This window comes from Amaranthus tricolor, chromosome 5 (assembly GCF_026212465.1).
Source record: "Amaranthus tricolor cultivar Red isolate AtriRed21 chromosome 5, ASM2621246v1, whole genome shotgun sequence".
NCBI classification, from domain to species: Eukaryota; Viridiplantae; Streptophyta; class Magnoliopsida; order Caryophyllales; family Amaranthaceae; genus Amaranthus; species Amaranthus tricolor.
Window position 1 is genome coordinate 23999448 of NC_080051.1, and position 23045 is coordinate 24022492.

At 33.1% G+C, this 23045-nt stretch overlaps 2 protein-coding genes across 4 annotated transcripts; both read right to left on the reverse strand.

Moving 5' to 3' along the window:
* Positions 1 to 5211: 5211 nt before the first annotated feature.
* Positions 5212 to 7973, reverse strand: LOC130812967 (60S ribosomal protein L23). Its single transcript, XM_057678632.1, has 3 exons — positions 7818 to 7973; positions 7440 to 7724; positions 5212 to 5571 (listed from the first exon to the last, which is right to left on the reverse strand). The coding sequence occupies exons 1-3, from the start codon at positions 7828 to 7830 to the stop codon at positions 5447 to 5449; spliced, it is 423 nt and encodes a 140-aa protein (XP_057534615.1). The 5' UTR covers positions 7831 to 7973; the 3' UTR covers positions 5212 to 5446.
* A 1025-nt stretch (positions 7974 to 8998) lies between these two features.
* Positions 8999 to 21813, reverse strand: LOC130812968 (histone-lysine N-methyltransferase SUVR4-like). 3 transcript variants are annotated; one of them, XM_057678635.1, is made up of 11 exons: positions 21624 to 21813; positions 21291 to 21355; positions 19472 to 19666; positions 19362 to 19385; positions 18792 to 19242; positions 15054 to 16183; positions 14193 to 14452; positions 12206 to 12272; positions 12013 to 12063; positions 10087 to 10183; positions 8999 to 9459 (listed from the first exon to the last, which is right to left on the reverse strand). In XM_057678635.1, exons 3-11 carry the CDS (start codon positions 19649 to 19651, stop codon positions 9431 to 9433), a joined length of 2289 nt encoding a protein of 762 aa, XP_057534618.1. In that variant the 5' UTR covers positions 19652 to 19666; positions 21291 to 21355; positions 21624 to 21813; the 3' UTR covers positions 8999 to 9430. The 3 variants fall into 3 exon arrangements, with proteins under 3 accessions (XP_057534618.1, XP_057534616.1, XP_057534617.1); XM_057678633.1 differs by having other exon boundaries at positions 19344 to 19385; XM_057678634.1 differs by lacking the exon at positions 21291 to 21355 and having other exon boundaries at positions 19344 to 19385.
* Positions 21814 to 23045: the final 1232 nt, after the last annotated feature.

Here is a 23045-nt window from a genome sequence, read left to right on the forward strand (position 1 = left end):
TAATATACTGGGTATAATAATAATAATCAAGGTACAAATGGAGAAGGATGATCAAGATTGTGACCAGAGTCAAAATTTTGCAAGTAGCTTTGAGCATCATAGCTATAATTAATAGCATTACCTCTATGTTGTGGTCTTAACCAAAATAGTTTGAACCTTGCTCGAATCTTCCAATACAATTGCTTGATCAATATGAATGAGTCTTGTTGACAACATCTTTTAGGTACCCTTTTGTTTATTCTCATGTAGGAAGAAGATGTTCCATTGCAACTCATCTTCATACTTGCCATTGGATCCCATCCTAATATCTTCATTATGTTGAGTAGAATAATGTTTAGTAAGAAAGTGATGAGTAAGTTTAGGATACTTTTTATCATGTGTTATGACTTATTATGATGGTCAGAACTCATAAGAGCATCAGCTTGTTTGTTGTTGGATGTCTCTTTCGGATGTGTAGGAGAGGGTTCAAAAGGGTATTAATATAACATGCAACTCGTCTTTTATGATATCTGTCTTACTGACGGATCCGTATAATTAACCTATTTTTATAATTATTTTAAAATTATAAATAATTATTTCTACACATTAAAAATAGATGGTCAGCTCAATAGAGTTAACCTCCTTATTAAACTGTCTCATTTAAGAATTTGCGTGTAACATGATAGTCTACTTTTTTCTTGATTAAAACAAGTACCGTTTTCTCTAAATAAAATTCAAAATTTCATTTTCAAATAGTTCTCCCTTTCTCTCGGCTAACATCTAATAATAATAATAATAATAATAATAATAATAATAATACATGCTAATAAAAATGCTCGAAAATGATAAATGTCATTCTTAGTGAGCCTTGGCTTTGAAATTATTTTAGTGGATGATAGTTGATTGATTACATGACTATATTTACCTAATGTAGAATTTGACTTTTTAAAAAAAAATTAGAGCTAAATTAGGTAAAATGTTTACATAATCTATGATAGCAATTCTATTTATTTAACCTGGAATTTGATATATTTAATAGAATGAAAATGTTATTTATTCGACAAATAATTTTTTAAAAAAATCAGTATTTGATTTGTGCGTTAAAAAAGTCACATATTCAATAAATTTAATCACGATAATATATATTTGCATTGTTCTTTGATATTATATTTTTATATATTTTATACTCATAAATTTATGCATTACTCAAGTTTCTATACTACTTAATAATAATATCTTATACTCATTATGCTCTTCTCATTTTTTATTTAGTTTTGAGAAATTATGTGACAGAGTCTATTAAGTCAATTTAAATCTACTTATTTTATTAGGTTAATTATGCAAATATTATTAACAAAAAAATTGTCAAAGTCAAATTTTTAATTAACCTTTCCATTTTTTAAGTCTATATTGTAATAAAAAGCTTAAGCAGATACTTAAGTTTCATGATATGTTATAATTCTCCCATTCACTCTAATTGTCTCATTTTGTTATAGGCCTTTAAATTATCTATCACGTGTAATCACGTCTCTTTATCTTCCTCGAGCCGAGGGACTTTTTTGGTCGCGCTCTCCTTTATGGGTATGAGTTGCCGTCGTCTTTCCCTCCCAGACCCTGACCTTAGTTTCTATGAGTAGGATATACTGGGTAGGATGATGATGACGACGACTCTAAGTGTCTTATTTGCTTATGTATAATGCAAGTTTTAATATCTCTGGTGGTTATAATTAAAAATTATAATAAGTTAATACCAATAACATTTAAATTAAGATAAATTAAATAAAATTTTACTAAACTATAATTTAATTAATTTGTAAATAATAAAAATTAAGAGTAACAAAATTCAAAACATGACACTTGAAGTGGATAAAGAGAGTATACTCAAGAACCCTTTTAGAAAAAAAAAAAAAAAAAAAATATACATGAATGGTGGTGAAGGCTACAACTGGGAGGAAAGGAAAAGAGATACCATTGTATTAAACATGTAACATCAGTCAACATTAGTAAGACTATGCTGTGAGCCCCTCCCTTATTACACTTGTTTGATGCCACAAACACCATTATTAATTGCAACTCATTTTGCTTTCATTCCACTTCAAGCTTCATTCTTCGCCCAAAAATGGAGTAAAAATCCACAAATTTTTAAAAGGTTTTGTATGTATAATTTTGAAAATTATTAAATTTTTATAACTTTATATTTTTAATCATTTAATTACATAATATAATGTTAAGAAACCTAATTTTTAGAATCCTATACAGTCAAATATATTGAACATACTCAAGAACTGTATGCTTTTCAACCTAACCATTATCAATCAATTTTAATAAAGAGAATTCCTTTTTTTAATCAAAAGAAAACGGATTGATTATGGCCTTTATGGGCGTATGTAAAGAGTCTTACCATTCTCTATGTAAAGGGAGTACAAATACGAATTGCCAATTATTTTTTTTAACTCAGACTTTTCAAGCACGATATTAAATTAATGATGAACTATTAATGATGATAGTGTAAAATGTCTAACTATACGACAGCATAAAAACCTCCTAAATTAAAGGGTCTTAAATATTATATTACTATTTCGTTAGTTATAATTGCTTTTTAATATGCACTATTATCAAAAAGAATATTAAAAATACAGTCTCTATACTCTCAAAAACATTTGTGTATTTTTATTCATCTTGTATGAGACCGTCTTATTATGAGACGGGACCATATAATAGTCCATTTCTTCAATTGATTACTTTAAGATTATAAGTAATCGTTTTAAGGTTATAAGTAATTATTCTAAGACTATAAAAAGTAATTATATTAAAATTATGACTGATTACTTTAACGTTATAAGTGATCATTTTAAAACAAAAAATATATATTAGGTCAACCCAATAAAAATGATATCACCGGAAGACCCTCTCATTTAAGAATAGTGAATTTTATAAAAAGTAATTATATTAAAATTATGACTGATTACTTTAACGTTATAAGTGATCATTTTAAAACAAAAAATATATATTAGGTCAACCCAATAAAAATGATATCACCGTAAGACCCTCTCATTTAAGAATTAGTGAATTTTATTTTGCCACTGATCTTTAGATTTATCACCGAGTTCAGAATATGTTTGTGCAACAATACATACACACGTAACTATTGCATTTTTAGCATTTCAGCATGAAATGGGGCAAAAGTTAGTGTCATTTTCTTGTTAGTTCCGTCAAATAATTCAATTTGCCGCACTTGGAATAAACGACACTACGAGTCCACGATTCACGTCATCTCATTTGAAAGCCATTTGAGTTAAAAGTGTAGACGTAGAATAAATTTTCCTCATATCTAAGGCTAAATATTTTACTTTAAATGGGGGTGGTTCAGATTCGAACCATGATCTCTTATCACGTTAGTTTCTGATACCATGTTAAGAAATCAACTCAACTAAATGCTTAAGCTAATAGTTAATGCCCTAATCTTCATAATATGTTATATACTCTCATGTTTCTTTATACCACAGCCAGCCTTTAGGCCAGAGAATTGTGGATAGTGGATACTTTTATGTCTCAAATGTGAACATTCATAATTAATTGAATTTGGGTTAAGAACGTCTTTTGTGATATGAAAGTACTATTTTAATTTTGGAAGAATTGACTTAAACAATTTTAATTGTAGCCAATATTTTCAATTATTGTTTATTTATTTTTCTACTAATTATTGAAATTTTTTCTCAGATGGATGCCGAAAAAATGAAATAGTAAATTTAAATAGGTTGTGTTAAAATTTTTTTAAAATACATAATAGACTGAAAAAATGAGAAGATAGAAAAATCAAAATTGTATCTAAAATCTTACTTAGAGAAACTAATACTTTAATTGTGACAAAACTCAATTTTCTTTTCAAAATAATATCAGTAGACCAAAAACTATGAAAAATTTGTGATTTTTGCTCTTTATTGAAGTACTATCCTACTTTTTCCATCCTCTTCTGCTAAATAAGTTGGACTACTATAAAGTGCAATTCTTGCTTAATGAGAATTTGTGTTTTATAATGGGCATCTTATGGGCTTAATTTGCCAATAATAAAATCTTAAATGGCCAAAGAAATAACTGATTAAATGTTGAAGGGTTCATTATGACTCATATGTGAGTTGTCTCATATGGGAGAAAGAGAGGGGATATAACTTGAAGAGTAATTTCTACTACAATTAATTGGTTTAAGTAGTGATTCCTTTTTAGGCTTATAAATACGTTATCTTTTTTCCTTCTTGGTTGAGTAACCCATACTTATTTTCTAAATTCTATCGATAAAGCTAAAAGGTTTATAAAAGATACAGTAGAATCAATTATAATATACATTTAATATGGTAAAAGCCACACTTTTATAACCAATCAGGAATTTTCACCTCATCACTAACTCCTCGAAATTCTCTGTCCTTATTTCTTTATAAATTTTAAATACTACACTATTTGATATATCTATCAATCGACGCGTCATTATTATCATTACTTTTCTCTCTACATCAATCTCTCTTTTAAAATCAGCTTAACCACGTAAGTGAAGCTTGATATTCTCTCTCTTTTATATACGTATATTTTTCATTATCTGAACTTGAGTGTTGGAGGAGTTTTTTAAACGTTACAAAACGTAATTCAAATTCCTAAGACATCATAAGTGGGACATATTTATTTCTTGCGTGAGGATACGGAAACATTCCTTAGGTTTATCAAATTACGACCAACTTAAATGTATAACTTCTGATTGAGCCTTACTAGTTGCTTGGGCATACATTATCCCAATTCCCACATCATGTCATTTAAAAATTGAAGTGAAAATACGTATAGATCAGTTCCTCGGTATATAAAACAATGAGTTGGGTGCGAATTTTTTTGTTTTAGGATCATCCAATTGAACTTTTCCCTTATTCAATACAAATAACCCAACATTTGAATAATTTTTAATAATCCAAATTTTGATATTTTTTTTTCCAGCATACCTAATAACCTAAATCACCATAACCTCACCCCACCCCTAAACCATCACAACCCCACCCTCCTCTAGCCTATAGAGTATACTAAAAACAAATACATATTAAAGATAGATTATTAGAAAATAATCAGTAGGCAAGGTTATTAACAACGGATGAGTAAAAAGTTACATTATTTTTAACGATTTTTCCTTATTTTAATAGTCTGTTCCTTTGCTGGTATAAATTATAAAAAAAAGCGATCATTAACCTCCAAACATAATTCCATAAAGACTTAAATTTAAAACAACACTCCCATGAACATTCAACAAATATCCTGTTGTGATGAACATTTAAGTGAGCAATGTAGCTAATAGCAACAACTAAAACAAGAGTATTGTGATACTTTCAAAGTCCAAACTGATGATTCAAGTACTATAACCCTGACAAAATTGGAGCTATCTGATATGGATAATCCACAAAATCACGAAAACAAAAAGGAAAGTGAAGCACTCTTAAACAATAGCATTTGCAGCACTTGCAATTCTTGGCCAGAGATCAGCACATTCCTTTCCGATAGGGCCTGTGATGGCCGATCCTTTCATCTCTCCCTTTGGATTCACAATAACACCAGCATTATCTGCAACCGATCCAGGTCAACCATCAATCACAACAATGCCAAAACCTTAATCCCAAAAGATTAGAGTCGTCAAACAATCAATACAAAAACAGATTGCGATTACATCTAAGTACTAAATAAACATGTGGATTGTGTTTGTGACAGTTCAAGGAGACCAGAAGCATGTGGACGGCATACCAACCTAATTGTATAATTGCACATGTTAAAGGTTAAATAATTTACCAGGAGACAGGTACGCGATGCCACAATAATCATCATGTTGTTTAATTCCGGAAATTACTCTATGCTTCTAAGATAGAGAGAACAAATAAGTAGTATCTCTAATCAAGTATTCAAGAAGCAACTCGAGGAAATGTATTCAAAATTCAGTATGTACTAGGATCAAGATGTCAAACAAGGGAAAATTTGCAGAATCGCACATATACATATACCTCCTTACTACCAAGAGTAACATGAATGGTTATTACTATCAGCACCAGCAGAAATGTAAAATGTTATACTCCATCCTTGCCACAAAATTGTCAAGTATGAACACACTTTCTGATGCATGAAGGGTGAATCTCAGAAATTGTTAATTCAAATCTCACTCATCATAAACATTTTTAACATTTGTGCAAGGTTATATAAAACAAAAGAGTTCAAATTTTCATATTTTTGAACCAACCCGAAACACATGACCAGAAATCAACCCGATGATCCAAATGAACACCTCTATTCATCTTAACCTGTACCCCAACTTTCATATTTTTCCCGGAATAGAAACCTAAATAGGTACAATTGACAACTTGAAAAATCAATCTAACACTCTAAAGACACATGGCAACCTCATGATTCTTTATACGTTGTGTCTCATGGGTTCTCAATAGGCATGACCATGCCCTCTACATTAAAAAGTCATATACTTTTAAACAAATTTCTTTATTGTGAACAAAAAAAAGGCAAGATCATAGATTATGATCCAATAAAAAAAGGGTTTATTTTGGATGCTCTAAAAGCATACACAAAAACCACTCACCAACTTTCATAGCGAAGCAAAACATGGCTTCCCAACGTTATACATTTTTGTAATTTAGCCACATAAAACACATTTACACAATGATTCAGCAGCAGCAATGTTTAAACACGCCAGAATGGAGCTCAAAAGTATATAGTCCCACTCCAACAAATGAAGAAAGAATATTAACAACAGCTTCGTACAGAAAGCTATATTAATGCACCTTTAAAGAGTATCAAATATAGTAATACAAATACTACTGCACGATAAAATTTCCCAGCCTAAACCCATTGATCCATCAATGGAAAACTCTCACCCATGTACAGTTCTATAAACAAGGGTCAAGATGGGTATGAGCAAGGTACCGGACTGCATTTGTCCCCCAAACACTAAGTTAAGAAAGTTAAGAAGCCTCAACTATTAGTTCATCAAACTATATTACTTATGCTTTAGTCAAATTGCTTGTAAAAAATTACAATACATTTTTGCAAGGCCCTTGACTATTCATAATGGAATAGAAACCATCAATTTGAAGCCCCCGTCTATTTTATATACAATATCAAAAACCACAAGCTATAAGCTACGATTAACAAAGTGAAATCATGCTCACAAAAGGAATAAGTTATGTATGTAACAACTAGGTTTCGAAATGACAATATCAACAGCATCAGCGATCGAGAAGCCAATATGATTGAAAACCCATAATACCATTCAAACTAATCATAATCCGTTCACAACTCTACAATCTACTTAATTACTTTTAAAAACCTAATGAATTGCAAACGATTATGAAATGAAGTACCCAAGTAAAAAACAAAACCTAATGACCAAATCGATAGATAAAGAAGAGGAAGAAAAGGGAAAAGAAACAAACCTTCAAAGTACATGTAAACACCATCCTTTCGGCGCCAAGGTTTGCGTTGCCTAACAATGACAGCAGGCATAACTTTCTTACGAAGATCAGGCTTACCCTTTTTAACAGTAGCCATAACCATATCACCAACACACGCAGAAGGCAATCTGTTGAGTCTACCCTTGATACCCTTCACAGAAATGATGTAAAGATTCTTGGCTCCTGTGTTATCAGCGCAGTTGACGGTAGCCGCCACTGGAAGACCCAGTGACATCCTGAACTTGTTACCCGCCGATCCTCCGCGTCCTGTAGATAAATCATAATGTTAGAAGATGGGTATTAATAATTAGTTGAATTTGATGAGAAGATGATGATTTTAGTGTTGGGTGCTTTCATTACCTCTCTTCGACATTGCTGCTACTGCTGCTTTCACAACCTACGCCTTCTCTCTTGCTTTTTATGCGTGTGATGTGAAGCGTTACAATTAGGGTTTTTCTGGGCTTTTTTTGGGTGGATTGAATTGCTGTTCGGGCCGGGCAGTACCCCTTTAATTAGTGTTACTGCGTTAGCGTAATTAGAGTTTTACAAATTTTTGTATGAGATGCTGATTTAATATATATTTATCAGTTTTAAAATGATTATTTATAATAATTATTACTGATTACTTATACTCTTTAAAGTGACCAATTATAATCTTAAAGTGGCATTAAAAGTAGATTCTTTAATGTTTGGATAATTTTTTTTAGCTTTGCCTGATTTGTACCCGTATTCATAGGGTCAAAAGGCAAATAACCGTTGACCGTTCAAAAGTCCCATTCAAACAAAAAGAAAATAACCCAAATTTTATATAGAGAACACATTGCAACATTGTTCCTATTACAAACAAATTTCTCTTTTGATTCTTATTATCATACAATCTAGCTTAAATATGTAATTCAAAATTTAAGTTTTTGGTCAAGAACATTTATATGGAGCAAGAGTTTTTGTTATAGCTCTTGCAATAAAATTGAACATAGAAATTCCAAGAAGCGGAGAACAAGAATTAGAGGTTAAAAAAAGATGTTAGAGAAGTTTGGTATCCCTTCAAACATTCTTACATTTTCTCATCTCACGAACATGATTGAATTTCTATTGGTGAGTGGCTTTAGACTTCAGAGAAAATAGGTAATTGTGAATTAAGAAAGAAATAAAGGTGGGAATCCTTAGCTACTACCCTACTCATGTCCCTAAAATTTTGCAATATATTATCTCCATCTCTTTAAATTTGCTATCAAAGTAATATTTTCCCTTACAGTATGTCATTTTCAATAGCAAATTGGAAAAAAATTCAACAATTTTTACCATTTTGTATGATATTGCATTGGAGATAAATGACACATGTATGGATCATGAAATGCATAGTATGAGTTAGTAAGAAAAAAGATATTTAGTCTTAATGCCAAATTTCAAAATGTTAAAGTAATTAAACATTTCAAAACAAAAAAGATAACAAAATGAGGAAGACAATGTTTTAATGCTAGCCTAATAAGAGTAATGAAAACTAGCGAACATTACCAATAATTCAACAAATACACAACTAATGAAGGTAGTTATAGCCTTAAGGACAGCTTTGATGATTATTAATAGAAGAGAAAAATTCCTGACATAACACTATCCAACTTCCAAGGGCTACCAGCCTACCACAGTTTCTACTAGAAGAGAAAAAAAAGAAGCTACCAACATTAGAAGAAAAAGTACAATGATGTGCTAAACAGAAAGCATAGAATTGTGACACCAAACGCATTTTGAAATCGACCCAAAATGCTTTGAGCATGCATAGCCATTAACCACTGTACATGGCAATTGTAAGGACTAGCTATTCACAAAACCTACATTTTAATGTCCAAACAATAAACACCAGTTGAGTGCAAAACGGACCAAAATTAGTCGTTTGAGTTATAATCAGCACCAGAAGTCATCAATCGTCACAACCTAAACTACCTTGCTACTCAGGCTTTGCACACACAGCACATTCATTGTATAGTCAGGGTTGACCTAGATCCTGCAGATAGAAAGAAAAAGAATTTGAATTTAAATCAGCATAGCATAACATAGACTACAAATCCTTTAAAGAACAATGTCCAAGAGAACAGAAATCACAACAAATGATCAAGGAAAATAAAAATGATTTACTATTTAATGCATAGTGCAAAAATGTGGCCACATTGCATCCAATTGCCACACTATGAACCAATATTTCTCGCACTGAAATGGTGTAAAAAACCTGCGCGCTGGGCTGTTTCAACGAATATCTAATGGTTTCGACCGGTTATAAAATGATGTATCCTGAATAAAACTAGTTAGTTGAAAGATCACTTAAAATTTTAAAGATGTATAATAGAAGTCTAAATATTTTTCAGGAGAAAAAAATTAAAAACTTTCCAGTGTGAGGTAATCGAGTCCATCAACTCAACAAAAGTTAACAAATTTCAACAAATAAGATAAAAATAATTCAGCAGACTAATTGAGATTGAAATGCATAGGTTTCTTTTGTATAACGAGTCACAAAGTGCAGATGAAATGCATATTTCAATCCTAAGCATTGCATATTAGTAAAAGCTAATCCAGAGAAATTTTTATGATAATTCAGAAAATACAAAATGCTCAATAAAAACCATCAAGTACTTACTGCTTGACCGTTTCATGTTGCGGCAAAATTTGCTTCCGCAAAGACAACGGAATGCTTTGATATGACTTTCACCATCATCAAAATCAAGTCCATAATCCTGTGGCACAATTAGCAATAGGGGTTTATGAGACTAAATGCTAATAATTATCATACAAACCAATTTGACCTGAACGACACTTTGGAAAGGGAAAAGTACTAAGTGGGAAACCATGGCCGAGCTAATACTCATATTTTCAAACTATAAATAGGTCTTTAAAACTGGAATAGCTCAAGCACATAAAAGTAGGATGCATATGATGAGTTGATGACAAACATGCTCAAAAACACTAACAACAAAGATTTATGATATGATGACAAACATACTCAAAAACGCTAATAACAAGATGAACATGAGAGAATATCTAAAACAATTTTGTCGATAAACTGGAATAAAAACATACTTTTAATTGAAATCATAAACAACACATAATCCAGCAATAAGTACAAAAAAATGAAACCTTCAAGTCTACCATCTCCAATCCAAACGAAGATGTGCTACATCAGATTATATTAATGATAAAAGGTCTTCAAACACAAAAAAATGTCAACTACAAAATAAAGGACGCCATATAGATTTGTCATAAAGGTGAAATCCTTCTGTCTGAAAAGATGATAATATTTACATCTATTAAGAATATCTGAATATATACAGAAAACAATTATAAAATCCCACAAAGAAATCAGGTACGATGTCTTCTTTAGCACACCCATACGTGACACAGCATGGCCATACAAAACAATACTGGGAGAGTAAAACAAATTGAAAAAGAAAAAAGTCAAATATGCTGAAGCTGTATATGTTTCTTTTTGTTCTCCTTTTTCTTACCCAAAATCAACATATCCTATTGAGCTTCCCTCATTGAAATTCACTAAAACACTGAAGTTTCACCAAGGTTCAAAAAGTACTTCTCGTTATTGTAGGCTAATATAATACTTGGCAACTGAAACATACCAAAAAAAAACACTTTACTTTTAATGGTCAGTCAAGTTTTTAGCATTGTTGTATTCAGTGGTAAATTGTCAATTCTCACTACATACTCATTCTGCATATTATGATGCATAAATGAATACATCAACAATTGCAAAAGGCTTAAATGAATGTGGCTCAGAATTTTCACCAAATTACAGAATAAAAATTAAATTAAATTGATGCAAGCACAAAAACAACACTGCAGTCATCCTGAAAACTTCACAGAAGTCATCATGATGTGAAGATTATCAAGCACAACAGGCAAATATCACTATCCCAATAGAGTTGTCTATCCTTAGGATGACAAGACAATAAGCAGAAAATGCGAGTAGTCACATATACAAAGGTCAATTTATTTCCTAATTTCATGCAGTATGCACCTTCTTCAATGTTATCTGACAGGGACAAGCAAAATCAATGTTATTGATATTGACACCTTTTGAGCACAGCAAATAGCAAATACCTTAAACAAACCAAATGATAGTTAATGTCAAGTTACTAGCCAAGGGAAACCTTTTTTCTTTATCAGTAAGATAACCTATACCTTGTAGGTTGCATCCTATTTTAATTTATGCGTTGGAATAGAAAATAAACTCAATTGGCATCAAACGAAAATTGTAAGATGTGAAAATGATCTCAAAAGGAACAAAACGTCAATCCAATATCATGTACTTATTCTTCAAGAGCATTATATTTCATGGCATCATCATAACTAAAAAAACAAGCAGTTTTGTAAACAAATCGCAAAGCAGGCCAAGTGCACCCTTAATCTTGACTAACCACCCAAAGTAAGGGAATGGGAGTAATAAAGAGTGAAATTCAGAAAAATGCATCAAATACATCCATTGGCAGAAAAGAGTGAAGAATCTTCCTAAAAATTATTTGTCCAAATGAAGCCCAAACTACATTGTACATACCCATGTAAGCTCTTCAAAGGCATTAATTTTTCTTGTTGTAAATAATGCAACCTGCACAAGGATAAAAGAGTCCTCAAGGCTCAAATTATTGGATATATAAGCAGTTGCTTAAATAATTTATGTTAGTACAGTTTAAAGAGTATTCATCTTTTAATTTGTTAGGCAATAGAACAAATCGTCATGGTTTCCGTACATGATAATAGTGGTGACTAGGGGTTTCCACTTCAACTGGGATTTCAATCAAGTTTGCATCTGAACACCTACAAGAAACATGTATACAAAGCAGCCATTATTTCACAAAAATGGAATGCAAAGAAGCAATTAGGAAATTTGGATGAGAAAAGAAAGGAAATACGGCATAGAGGATAAACTAACGAAAAGGAAATTACAAAAAAGCTCTCATATTAAAAGATAAACCACATCATCTTCAAAAATGCTTCTTCACTTCCTTTAAATGAAATAGTAATCAGCACATTGGGAAAGAAAAAAGTATCTCATTTCTACACAGAGCTCAAATACATTAGGCTATTCTGTAGTACTTATATCAAACTTAACCTCTCATACTCCATCTTTTTTGTGGCAATTCCCTTTTTTTAGCAGTACTTTTTGTTTGGCTCATTTTCCTTGATTCTATTTTGTGTATGCTTTTACTATCACTAACATTACCCATCTCATTTAAGATCTTGATATTTCCCCTAGCTTAACATAGAAACCAAATCTAACTTAGATAAGCCCCATACCCCTTTCTCTCTCCTCCCATCCAACCACTGAAGACCAAAACTACCACAGAAGGCCTGATTACTCCTTGATGTACGCAGCAACAGTGCAACACACACCATATCCATGTCAATAACAACCACTACCGTGCCCCCAGCCCCTCCCAAGAGCAACCACTTTGATCATCATTGCACCTCCAACGAAAAAGTAGCAACTGCCACAACAACCCCCAGCCCCCAAAAGGCATTCACACAACCATAGCACGATCAAAAACTCACCCCCACTCGCAGCTACGTTAAGTCCCATATCAACAACCAACTGCAGTCCTCAAGACCCGATCTGGATTTTGTTTTAGGAAATTCAAACATTATGTATTTATGATGCTTGTCTGGATGAGGGGCTGCAAGGAAGGTGGGGAGATAGGAAGCAGATGGAGAGGAGGCCAGCGATAGTGAGGGAGGGGACAGGGAGAGGGCAGCTTGAAGGATGGGGGAGGACACTGCAAGAGGTTGGGAAGGTGAGGGAGGGATGGAGCATGGAGGTGATGGCTAACACTGTCTGATGGTGTGACAGGTGTGAAGGTAGGACTTGCTGGTCGTAATGGACAAGTGATGGTGCCAGGTGGTATTAATGGTGGTGTGGAAGTCGTAGATTTGGCACTTTACCATCATGTTGAAGGAACTCTGGAACAATTTTACCTCTTGGACTAGAAAGCCCCTCCCTGTTGTGGTGCAAATAAAGAGAGACAAATGGATGGAATATCAAATTATAATTTACAAAAGTTTAGGCATTTACTGCTGCAAAGTGTAATAAAACAAACAGATTATCTTCATCAATGAAGTTGCAATTAGAAGGACCAGTTGCAATGAACATCAAAAGGTTGATTCTGCAAACATTTACAGCTAATTTCCCCATGGAAACTCTAATTGGTTAATCCTGATATCATATAAAAAGTCAGGATTAATGCACTCGTCAGATAAACAGGTCATCTGCAGACTGCAATACCATAGTTCCAATCCACGAGTTGCAACAAAACAAGCTACGTGATCAAGCTTCACATTCTACCTTAGACATTTTCGAAAGAAAATCAAATTCCTAGATGCCAAGGCAACCAACTTGATATTATAAGATTGTTATATTATCAGTGAAAGATCGAGAACTTCAACATTGTTATAATATCAAGACAAGACCAAAAATATTAGTCCGGGAGAAGGGAAGTGGAAAAATTTGCCACAGATCCAATTTTAATATACTATAAAACATACATGGAAGTCAAAGGATCACTTCAGCTAACATACATGACCAAAATGACTATCCATTTCATATCTAATAAGAAAACTCCCTAGAAAAAAATTATTTAATACAGCACAATCAAATCAGATGGATAAAAATAGTACCACAAGAAAAGCCAAAGTTGGAAACAATTACTCCAACAAGTCAACAAATTGCAGCTCAGAAATTACCTATGGTTAATAAACCTTGCAACATTTCCAAAATATGTGGAATCTAGACAAAGAATTTCAGATCCTTTTAACTCTCTTGTACCCCAATCTGTATCAAGTAGCACTGCATATGAATGCTTGTCATCGCTTCTCCTCAAATTCCTCTTATGGAGCTCCGTACAAGTTAAAATCTCTCCAACATATTCACAGATAAACGACCCTTTTGGAATATCTTCCATGGTCCTTAAACCCCAACCTTTCCCTTCTGGAGTCCAAAACACCTACAGCCAAACTCTCAAAATTGATGAAAATACAACATGAAAACACATAGAAAATGGGTAACCATACTAAACAAACACTAATTGATAATATTTTCAATTGACATATCAAACATGTCAAGATATGGCTAAAATATACAGGAGTCATAGACAAATATTGTGCAGGTACTTATTCTAGTTCTACAAGTGATTGTCTACTTTTTAAGCTATAATATAGCAAAAAGAGAATCAGGTCTTGTCTTAGTTGGAAAGCAAGTACCACTTTCCTAGGAAGACCCTGGATTTGATCCTCACTAGCCCCCCCTCCCTTTGCCTACCCTTTAAAAAGTAAATATAGCAATAGAATTATAAAAAAAAATTCAGATATAGTTTAGAGACAAGTTACCATCAAACTCATACCTAAAGAAGCAAAGTATATCACTAAAAATAGGGTAGCTCATGTGGTAGCCAAAGCAAGAAGACATGCTTTACAAGAGGCGGGGTATTTTTACATCGGCAAAACTTGATTCACACTTCACAAATTGCATGCATGACAGTTCACACAGTTTAAATCATTGTATGCAATAAATCATACTAGAATATGTAATAAGTAGTCCATTTTCACCTGCAACGTGTGACTCAAACCACGCTGTATAACTCTATTCCCGCAATCCTTGCTGCATCCACACTTGGTCCAGCATTCTTTGATAAACTTGCGCTTCAAGTGACCTTTACATGGATCGAGCATATCCTCATTTTTCAATCGTTCGAGTGGACACTCTTTACAAAAGACAAGGCAGTCTTTTTGAGGGTTCCTGACCATCGAAATGCACATATCCAGAAACACTTCCTTCAAAAGGCCGTCTGATGTGTAAATAAAATCTCCTCCATTCCTTTGAGTACAATTGCAAGATGGGGACAAAGACAAGCAATCACCACAACAAGAAAGGCAACTATCTTGTTCACCAATTTGAGAAAGAGAAAAAACAAGCCCAGCATTATGTGAGATCACATTTTGGGGAATATAATGGAACAATGGTAGCAAATCACTGTTTGACTTTTCTAATGAAACTTTAACCATTTCTAAGCCCCTTGTAATGTCACTTGCGTCACAACCAACAACTACCTGTTTCTGTTGAGCGACCACCAAGCTCTTCACATTCATACCCGCACTTGGATCCCTATCTGCAATACTGGAAGCTGGTGATGCATTGGGAGCATGAGTTTCTTTAATATCTGTAGCAGCAGCCACATTATCAGAAAGTTCTGGAGTTATGGAACCATTTGATTGAAGGCTATGAACTCCATTCCTCTCAATGACCCCAGCATCTTGTTGATTAGACCTATCTTGATTCACACAACCATCACCTGTGATCATCTTCCCAACATATTCACAAAGCTCTGTCATCACCTTCATTGTAGAGAATTCTGGATCCATAATTTTGAACTTCTCAAGAAAAATATCATCGACTTTCTTGAGGATTGCTTGTAAATCTTGAAAATGAAAATCTGTCTGTTCCAGTGTAGAGTCGAAGCTCAACAGTAACTTCACTTCTCCTATATGTGAGTCAGCTATGCTTATGCTGGCTGGAATTTTCTTGGAAACAGCAGGTTCCTGCACATGGTTGCCTTCTCCACTTGATAACCCCAGACCTTTATCAAAAATGTCCAGAGATTTAGAGGCCCCAATTCCTTGACCATCCTGGCTGCAACCTAGGTTGCCAGAATTAGAAGGAACCTCTGGTTGCTTGCGATCTGCTCATCAAACCAAAATGAACTATACAAATCAGAATCCAGGTACAAAACACAAAATGGAAAAAGAAACAAACTACAGAAACCACATATACAAGCCAGAACACTTGCTTGATTTACTACTTGCTAAACTACACAAGCAAAACTTACATTGCTCCAACTATATGCTTACAGTGAGTTAATGCCAATAGTACGACCATTCAAATGCATAGCGATGTTCCATTTGTAAATACAACTCTTGTCAGAAGACTGTTTGGCAAATGGTTGTTGTTTGTTGGTTAGCAAGTTGTTTAAGTCCATTATTTAAGCCAAGATTTTAAGTCATTTGTTTAAGCCACATGTTATTAAAATGTTTGGGAGAAGTTAGGTATAAATTAGTTGTTTGTAATTTACTAGAGAAAAAAGTAAGCCAAAAGCCAATGAAAAAAGCTACTGAGTAGCTTTTTGGGTTACTTTTCAGCTAGCTTAGAAACCATTTACTATACTCTTTTTGCAGGTTTGGCCAAACCAAAAAGCCAAAAAGCCAAAAAGCCAACAAAAAAGGCATTTTCCAAGCACCCCCATGGCTTGTCAATATATACTAAGTTATGTCACAACTACAGTATCGTCATCTTTAAAAACATGTGATCTGTCCAAACTCAAAATATATCTCCACTGCCAATGGTTTGATTCAAATGATCGCTTGATCATCATAGAAGGGTTGGGTGATTGATAAAATCCCTTCAAATCTTTCTCCACAAATAACTAGTAAGATAATGTTGTACATATGTGAAACAAGCGAATACAATGACAATCGATAATGCGCATGCTACCAAATTGTTAGGCTTTCAAGTAACGGGTCTTTATTAACGCAAAAAAGGGAGTGACGTTGGACGTTTCTGAGGACTGAGATTTAAAAAATTTTCAGTCCAAAATATGTTCTCCCTCCATACAATTTTTAAAAAAAATATATTTAGAATTAATAGTTTGGCAATCAATTGTTATTTTATCAAGGATATGTTGGTGTCAGCTGCATAGTGAAATCAGGCAGCCCTGTACCGGCTGTGTTATATTAGTTTCCAATTATGTTGAACCGATACTACCTGCATTGTAAAATTGTAAAAAAAACTGTATTTAGTCCAATTCAAGAGGTATTTCATGGTTTTAATTGGAATATGGCCCAACTACATCATTTCATTATTGCATCATCATGACAATAACCACACTGCAATCAGAATTGTATTTTTATACCATCGTTCCACGTAAAAGAGTTCGTGAATAATGTATGGCATGAGGCTAATGGTTGACCCAATGAGAGTAAGAATCAACAAACAATTATCATTTTACAAGGTACTCCATTAAAAAGATCATACCCTCTTTAATCATTATGTTGCTAGCTCCTATACACATAACAATATAACATAAACAAAACCACATTAATGGCAAAATCCAAAGCATCTATATAATTTTTTTAGAAAATAAGGCAGTAGTTTATCTATGAAAGTAAAAGTGCCTCTTTTAAATATCCAATCCTTATACCTCAGGCTTGTAATCATGCCAACTGACCGCATAACAACCATATATAGTAAGGTTATTTCAAGCATCAGCTCTTGAAGAATAAATCTTGATCACTGTACTTAATCATCATATACAAGTTAATGAAGATAAGATTTTCATACTAGCAAACTTGTTCTGTTTTGAAATGGTACTATTTAACTTCTTAAACTAAGCTTTACAGGGATTAATCACATTGTAAAGTCTCATAACACAATTATATGCAAGATAATGCATCATACTCCACAAAAAGCAACATTTCTCTATGTTTGACCTTTGTCCTAGAACACATATCTAAATGTTAACCCTACAACCGTTGTGTTCATCAATTGGTCTTAATTTGTATCTTTATTCTTAATCTATAAGTTAAAACATAATCAATGTCTTAATGCAAAAATTGAAGATATTAACGATTGAATCAGCGCATTACATAGTGTGGAAAAGTAGAATGTAGAAGTAGATGAAAAGGCAACAATTCTCTTAAATATCCACCATCAAAAATGCCTTATCCTTGTATTGTCCCCCTCCTTTTCACACACACAAAAGAAAATAACCTTAAGGGTGTAACAACATTTGTTTGGAAAGAAGGAAGTAGAGGGAAAGGACGGATAGGAAAATAGGGGATGGATTTTCCTCCATTTAATAACTCACAAGGAGATGGAAATCAAGGGGACGGAATTAGAGGGATGAAATCCATTGCATTTTTTGAGAAACAAAATCTTTCCAATTGTTGAAACTAATAAATCCTACAATGATGAAATTGGAAGGAAAATCCATATTTCTTCCCTTCCTTTTCCTTCCCTTCCTTTCATTTCCTTAGTCTTTCTTTGTCCAATCAAAAACCTAAGCCTTAAAATGTAGCAGACTCCAAAATACATGAATATAGAATAACTACAACCAGCAGCATTTTGTGGTCATAAAATTAGTTTGCAACACAAGCAAGCATTTTAAAAAATTAATATTTAAGCAAAGAAGATCAATATTTCAGTAAAGAAGACTAAACCCAATACAAAAAGCTTCTCACAAACAAATGAGCTACTAGCCAAATAGTTGACAAAGCAAAAGGATAAGAAATTACCGGGTAGTACTACAGCAAGAGGTTCAACTGATGGCATATCATCAGTAAATGGCTCGTCTTTGGGAATTATCAAGGCTTTAACTTTAGCCTGCTTTTGTTTAGGAATGACACCTGTATCACCTTTTGGCTCTTTGATTTGCAAAGCTTGAGATGGCCGATCCAATGGAGGTCTTTTAGCTTTTGAACTAATTTGAGGGGAGACAGGTTGTTTCCCCTTGTTTCTCACAAGAGACTGCGGAGATCCTGTCACAGGCTGGGCCATGTGAGTCGGAGAAGCTTCGGGCTCCCCAGGCTCTGGCTTAGGTATCTTCAATGCGCAAGTAGATGAGGAACCATTCTGGCCATGAGATGATGCAGTTTGATTTTGGTGTTTCAAGCGCAATCTTTTCAATGGCCTCTCAGGCTCATCCTGGGTTTGAGGCTGAACTGCTTCCTCATATACCTCCCCTTGCTAATCAGAAATTATCAAGAGTGTACAATTCAAGAGACTTTCACAAGGACAAAACCCAAAAGAAATAAAGCAATTCACGGAAAAAGTAACCATTTACATACTTCAACGTATTCTGATACCTTATTCTTCTCTTTCTCTGCGACCTAACACACGAACGAGTTACAAACATGTTAAGCCAAGCACATCACTACATAAACTAAAGTACTTGAAGAAAAAAACAGATAGACACCTCAGTATCTTCAAATTCAAAGATAGTATCCGCAAGGAGTCGGTAGTTTTCTTCTTCTATCAGATCCCAGTTCTTGTCAAACAGTTTCAGAAGCTTCTTCAAGGCAGGTTTTGTTTTTTCTTCAGGAATACCAATATCCTTCATTGCTTTGAAAGCTGCTTTAACTTTACCGGATCCCATATTGTATCACGGTCTCTATAAACATATTTGGTACAGTGTTTATAATAACTAAATTAGTCTAACCAAAAATGAACAGAAAGGCAAATCACAAATACTTACAAACCCCAAAATATACAAAAAACACTATAAAAGGGGAACAATGTGGCCATTACAACATATTTGACATCATAATAGCTGACGCCATGAAACATAAACAACAAAATTCTTTTCAATTTAAACTCATTGGCAAAACCCAAATCAGCCAATGTCATTTTTTCGGAAGCTTTAAGGAATTACATTGATGCAAATCAACAAGTAACCTTAAAAGAAGAAGACAAACCTTAAGGAAGAACCCCCCCTTCCACTTTATGGACTGAAGGAGCAATACAACACACCAAGAAAACAGAAAATACAGTATGGAAAATTCAGTTAGAACTCTTTAACGTGATATTTATTTTAATAATCAGGGGAAAAAACCTGGATGCTTACGCTTATAACTAAGTCACACAAATACCCCCAAAAAGGAGTTTAAAAACATGTAACCAACACACAATAAAGTCATAGTTAGAACCAACTTCTCCATCCAAAAATATGATACATCATGTTAAACTTTCATCTTTAATATTGATAAGAATATATCAGGGGAAGAAACTAAGAAAGTAAAGTATTACCAAAGGAGCAGGCCTTATACACTAAAATAGTGTGCACCAACCTTAGACCGAGGAAGTATGGATTAGAAAGTGCGGGTTAGTGGAGCCGAGCTCATAGCGTATGCTAATAAAGAGACAATTGGAAAGTGGTGCACAATTAAAATATTATTCATGGTGCACAATTAAAATATTATTCATACTTATTCTTACCAAAGTAATATCGAATGCAACTACTAAGATACCCATTTCATATGTTAAGTTTGGATGGAAGGATATAGAGGGAAAGGAAGGGAAGGGAAAGAGGAATGACATTTCCTTGATTTGGATACCCAAAGAGGGAGGGGGAAAAGAAGGGAAGGGAAAGAGGAATGACATTTCCTTGATTTAGATACCCAAAGAGGGAGGGGGAAAGGAAGGGAAGGGAAAGAGGAATGACATTTCCTTGATTTGGATACCCAAAGAGGGAGGGGGAAAAGAAGGGAAGGGAAAGAGGAATGACATTTCCTTGATTTAGATACCCAAAGAGGGAGGGGGAAAGGAAGGGAAGGGAAAGAGGAATGACATTTCCTTGATTTGGATACCCAAAGGGGGGGGGAAGGAAATGGTGAGAAGGGCATTGTAGTGGACAATTACTTTATGTTTTGTATAAAACAGACTCTTCAACACACAAAGATTTGGAAGGAAAATATAATCATCTTCCCTCATCTCCCCCTTCCCTTTCCTCCCTTTCCTTTCCTTTTCTTTACTTTCCTTTCCTTTCCTTTCCTTTCATAAATGTTATCCAAACGCACACATAGTGAATCAATAACTACCTAACATAGATTAATAAACAAAGATTTAGCAGCTAAAACAAAGAGACAAATTATTAGGCAAAGAAATAAACCCATAAAATGCACAAAAATTTTAAAGAAAATTGTAGAGCACCTGTAAACATACATAACCACAAAATTAAGGGTTTAAAACATAAGTCAAAAAAACGGAGAAACAAGGGATAAACATAAAATTAATACCTTGACTAACTTTATGCCCTTAATGAATCCTACTTGTATTAAATTTTACAAAACTCAACGGTATCCTGCAACAATTAATAAAAAATTGCAAAAAGAAAAATTATAAAAAAAATCAGCAAATCAAACCAAAATGAGAGCAAATGACGAATTTCCTTGTAGAAATTAGAGTTTATTGAACATGCAAGCAATAACACTATAGATTGGGGAAATAGTACCGCAAAATACACAATTAAAGAGCTCAAAATGAAAATTCTGACAAAAATCAAAGGAAAATGGGGGTAAAAAGAATGAATGGAAGCAAAAGTAGAGAAAGATCAAGAGAGGAAAATTTACCAGCATTAAAGAAATTGGGAATGAAATTGAAAATGGAGTTGAGGGAGTGATTGAGTGAGTGACGAAAGAGGGTTTATGGGTTTTGACATAAGAAAGAGAGGGAAATTGAAAGAGATCGAGAGGGAATCCGAATAACTGAGTTCTCATTCTGCCCTACTGTCCCTCCCCATATTGTAAGTTTTAGTTTAAATTTTTAATTTATTTTCCTTTGGGTGGAGAGGTAATGAAAATTGAACCTATATCATCTCACAGAATATCGTGTGATAGTAGTGTCTTTGACAGGTTATTTCTGATTGAATCGATTTATTATATATTTTTTGAATATTGTAGATAGCCATTAAGAATGATATAAGTAGATATTTAAGATATTGAAAGTAGACATTAAGGAAACGGTAAGTAGGCATTAAGGATAATGTAAGTAGACATTAATCTTTAATGGGCTAGACTTGAGATATGTCTTTCAAAAAGACAGTCTCCCAAGAGACTACCTGTCATATTTGGTGTATTTGATACTTACTGCTAATTACGGTAAGATTTGACTTTCATTATTTTTATTTTATAGCTTATTGTAATATAATCATCATCATCATACTCGGTAAAACCCGCTCATAAAAAACGATGGTAAGGGTCTGGGAAGGAAAGAAGGGCGACAGTTCGTACCCATAAAGGAGAGTGCGGTCGAAAAGTCCCTCGGCTCGAGCGCTTATTGTAATAATAATAATAATAATAATAATAATAATAATAAGATTTTGACTCTTTTTATGAAAAAAATAAAATTTTAAAATTCCTTCTATTTTTTCTTTGTCAAAATTCAATTATTTAAGTATGTATAAGTAATAATAGACTCTCCATTTATTTTAAGAAATATAAAGAAAATTAATTCGATAAATAACGACTACTAGTTTGAATATAATAAAGAAGATAAAACAACAAAATATTAATTATAAGTTGAAAAAGAGGAATTTGTTGCAAAATTGATGGGAGAGGAGAGGCTCTAAAGAGAATTGCATTCTTTCATCTTGGGTAAATAGATATTGAGCTTGAACTCTAATTTATTGTGGTCTAAAATTTATGGATTCCACCAATATAAATTAAGAAGGATTTTTTTTTGTTATGGCTTTTAAAAAATGGTTTTGTGTACTATAGACAGACTTTCAATATTTTTATGTTATTATATTATTATTTATAAACTATAATCAATACAAAGTTATGCTTTTAAAAATTGATGTTAGATTATATTTTACATTTTACATTTAGGTTAAGTTTAATTTTTCTAAAAAGAAAAAAACCGAATCAAACAACAAATTAAAAAAAAAATAACGTAATTTTAAGACCACAAATTAAATAAAATAGTCACATTACAATATATTCGAATTTGATTTACTATTTAGATCAACCATCATATTCCTCTTACCTCAAAAC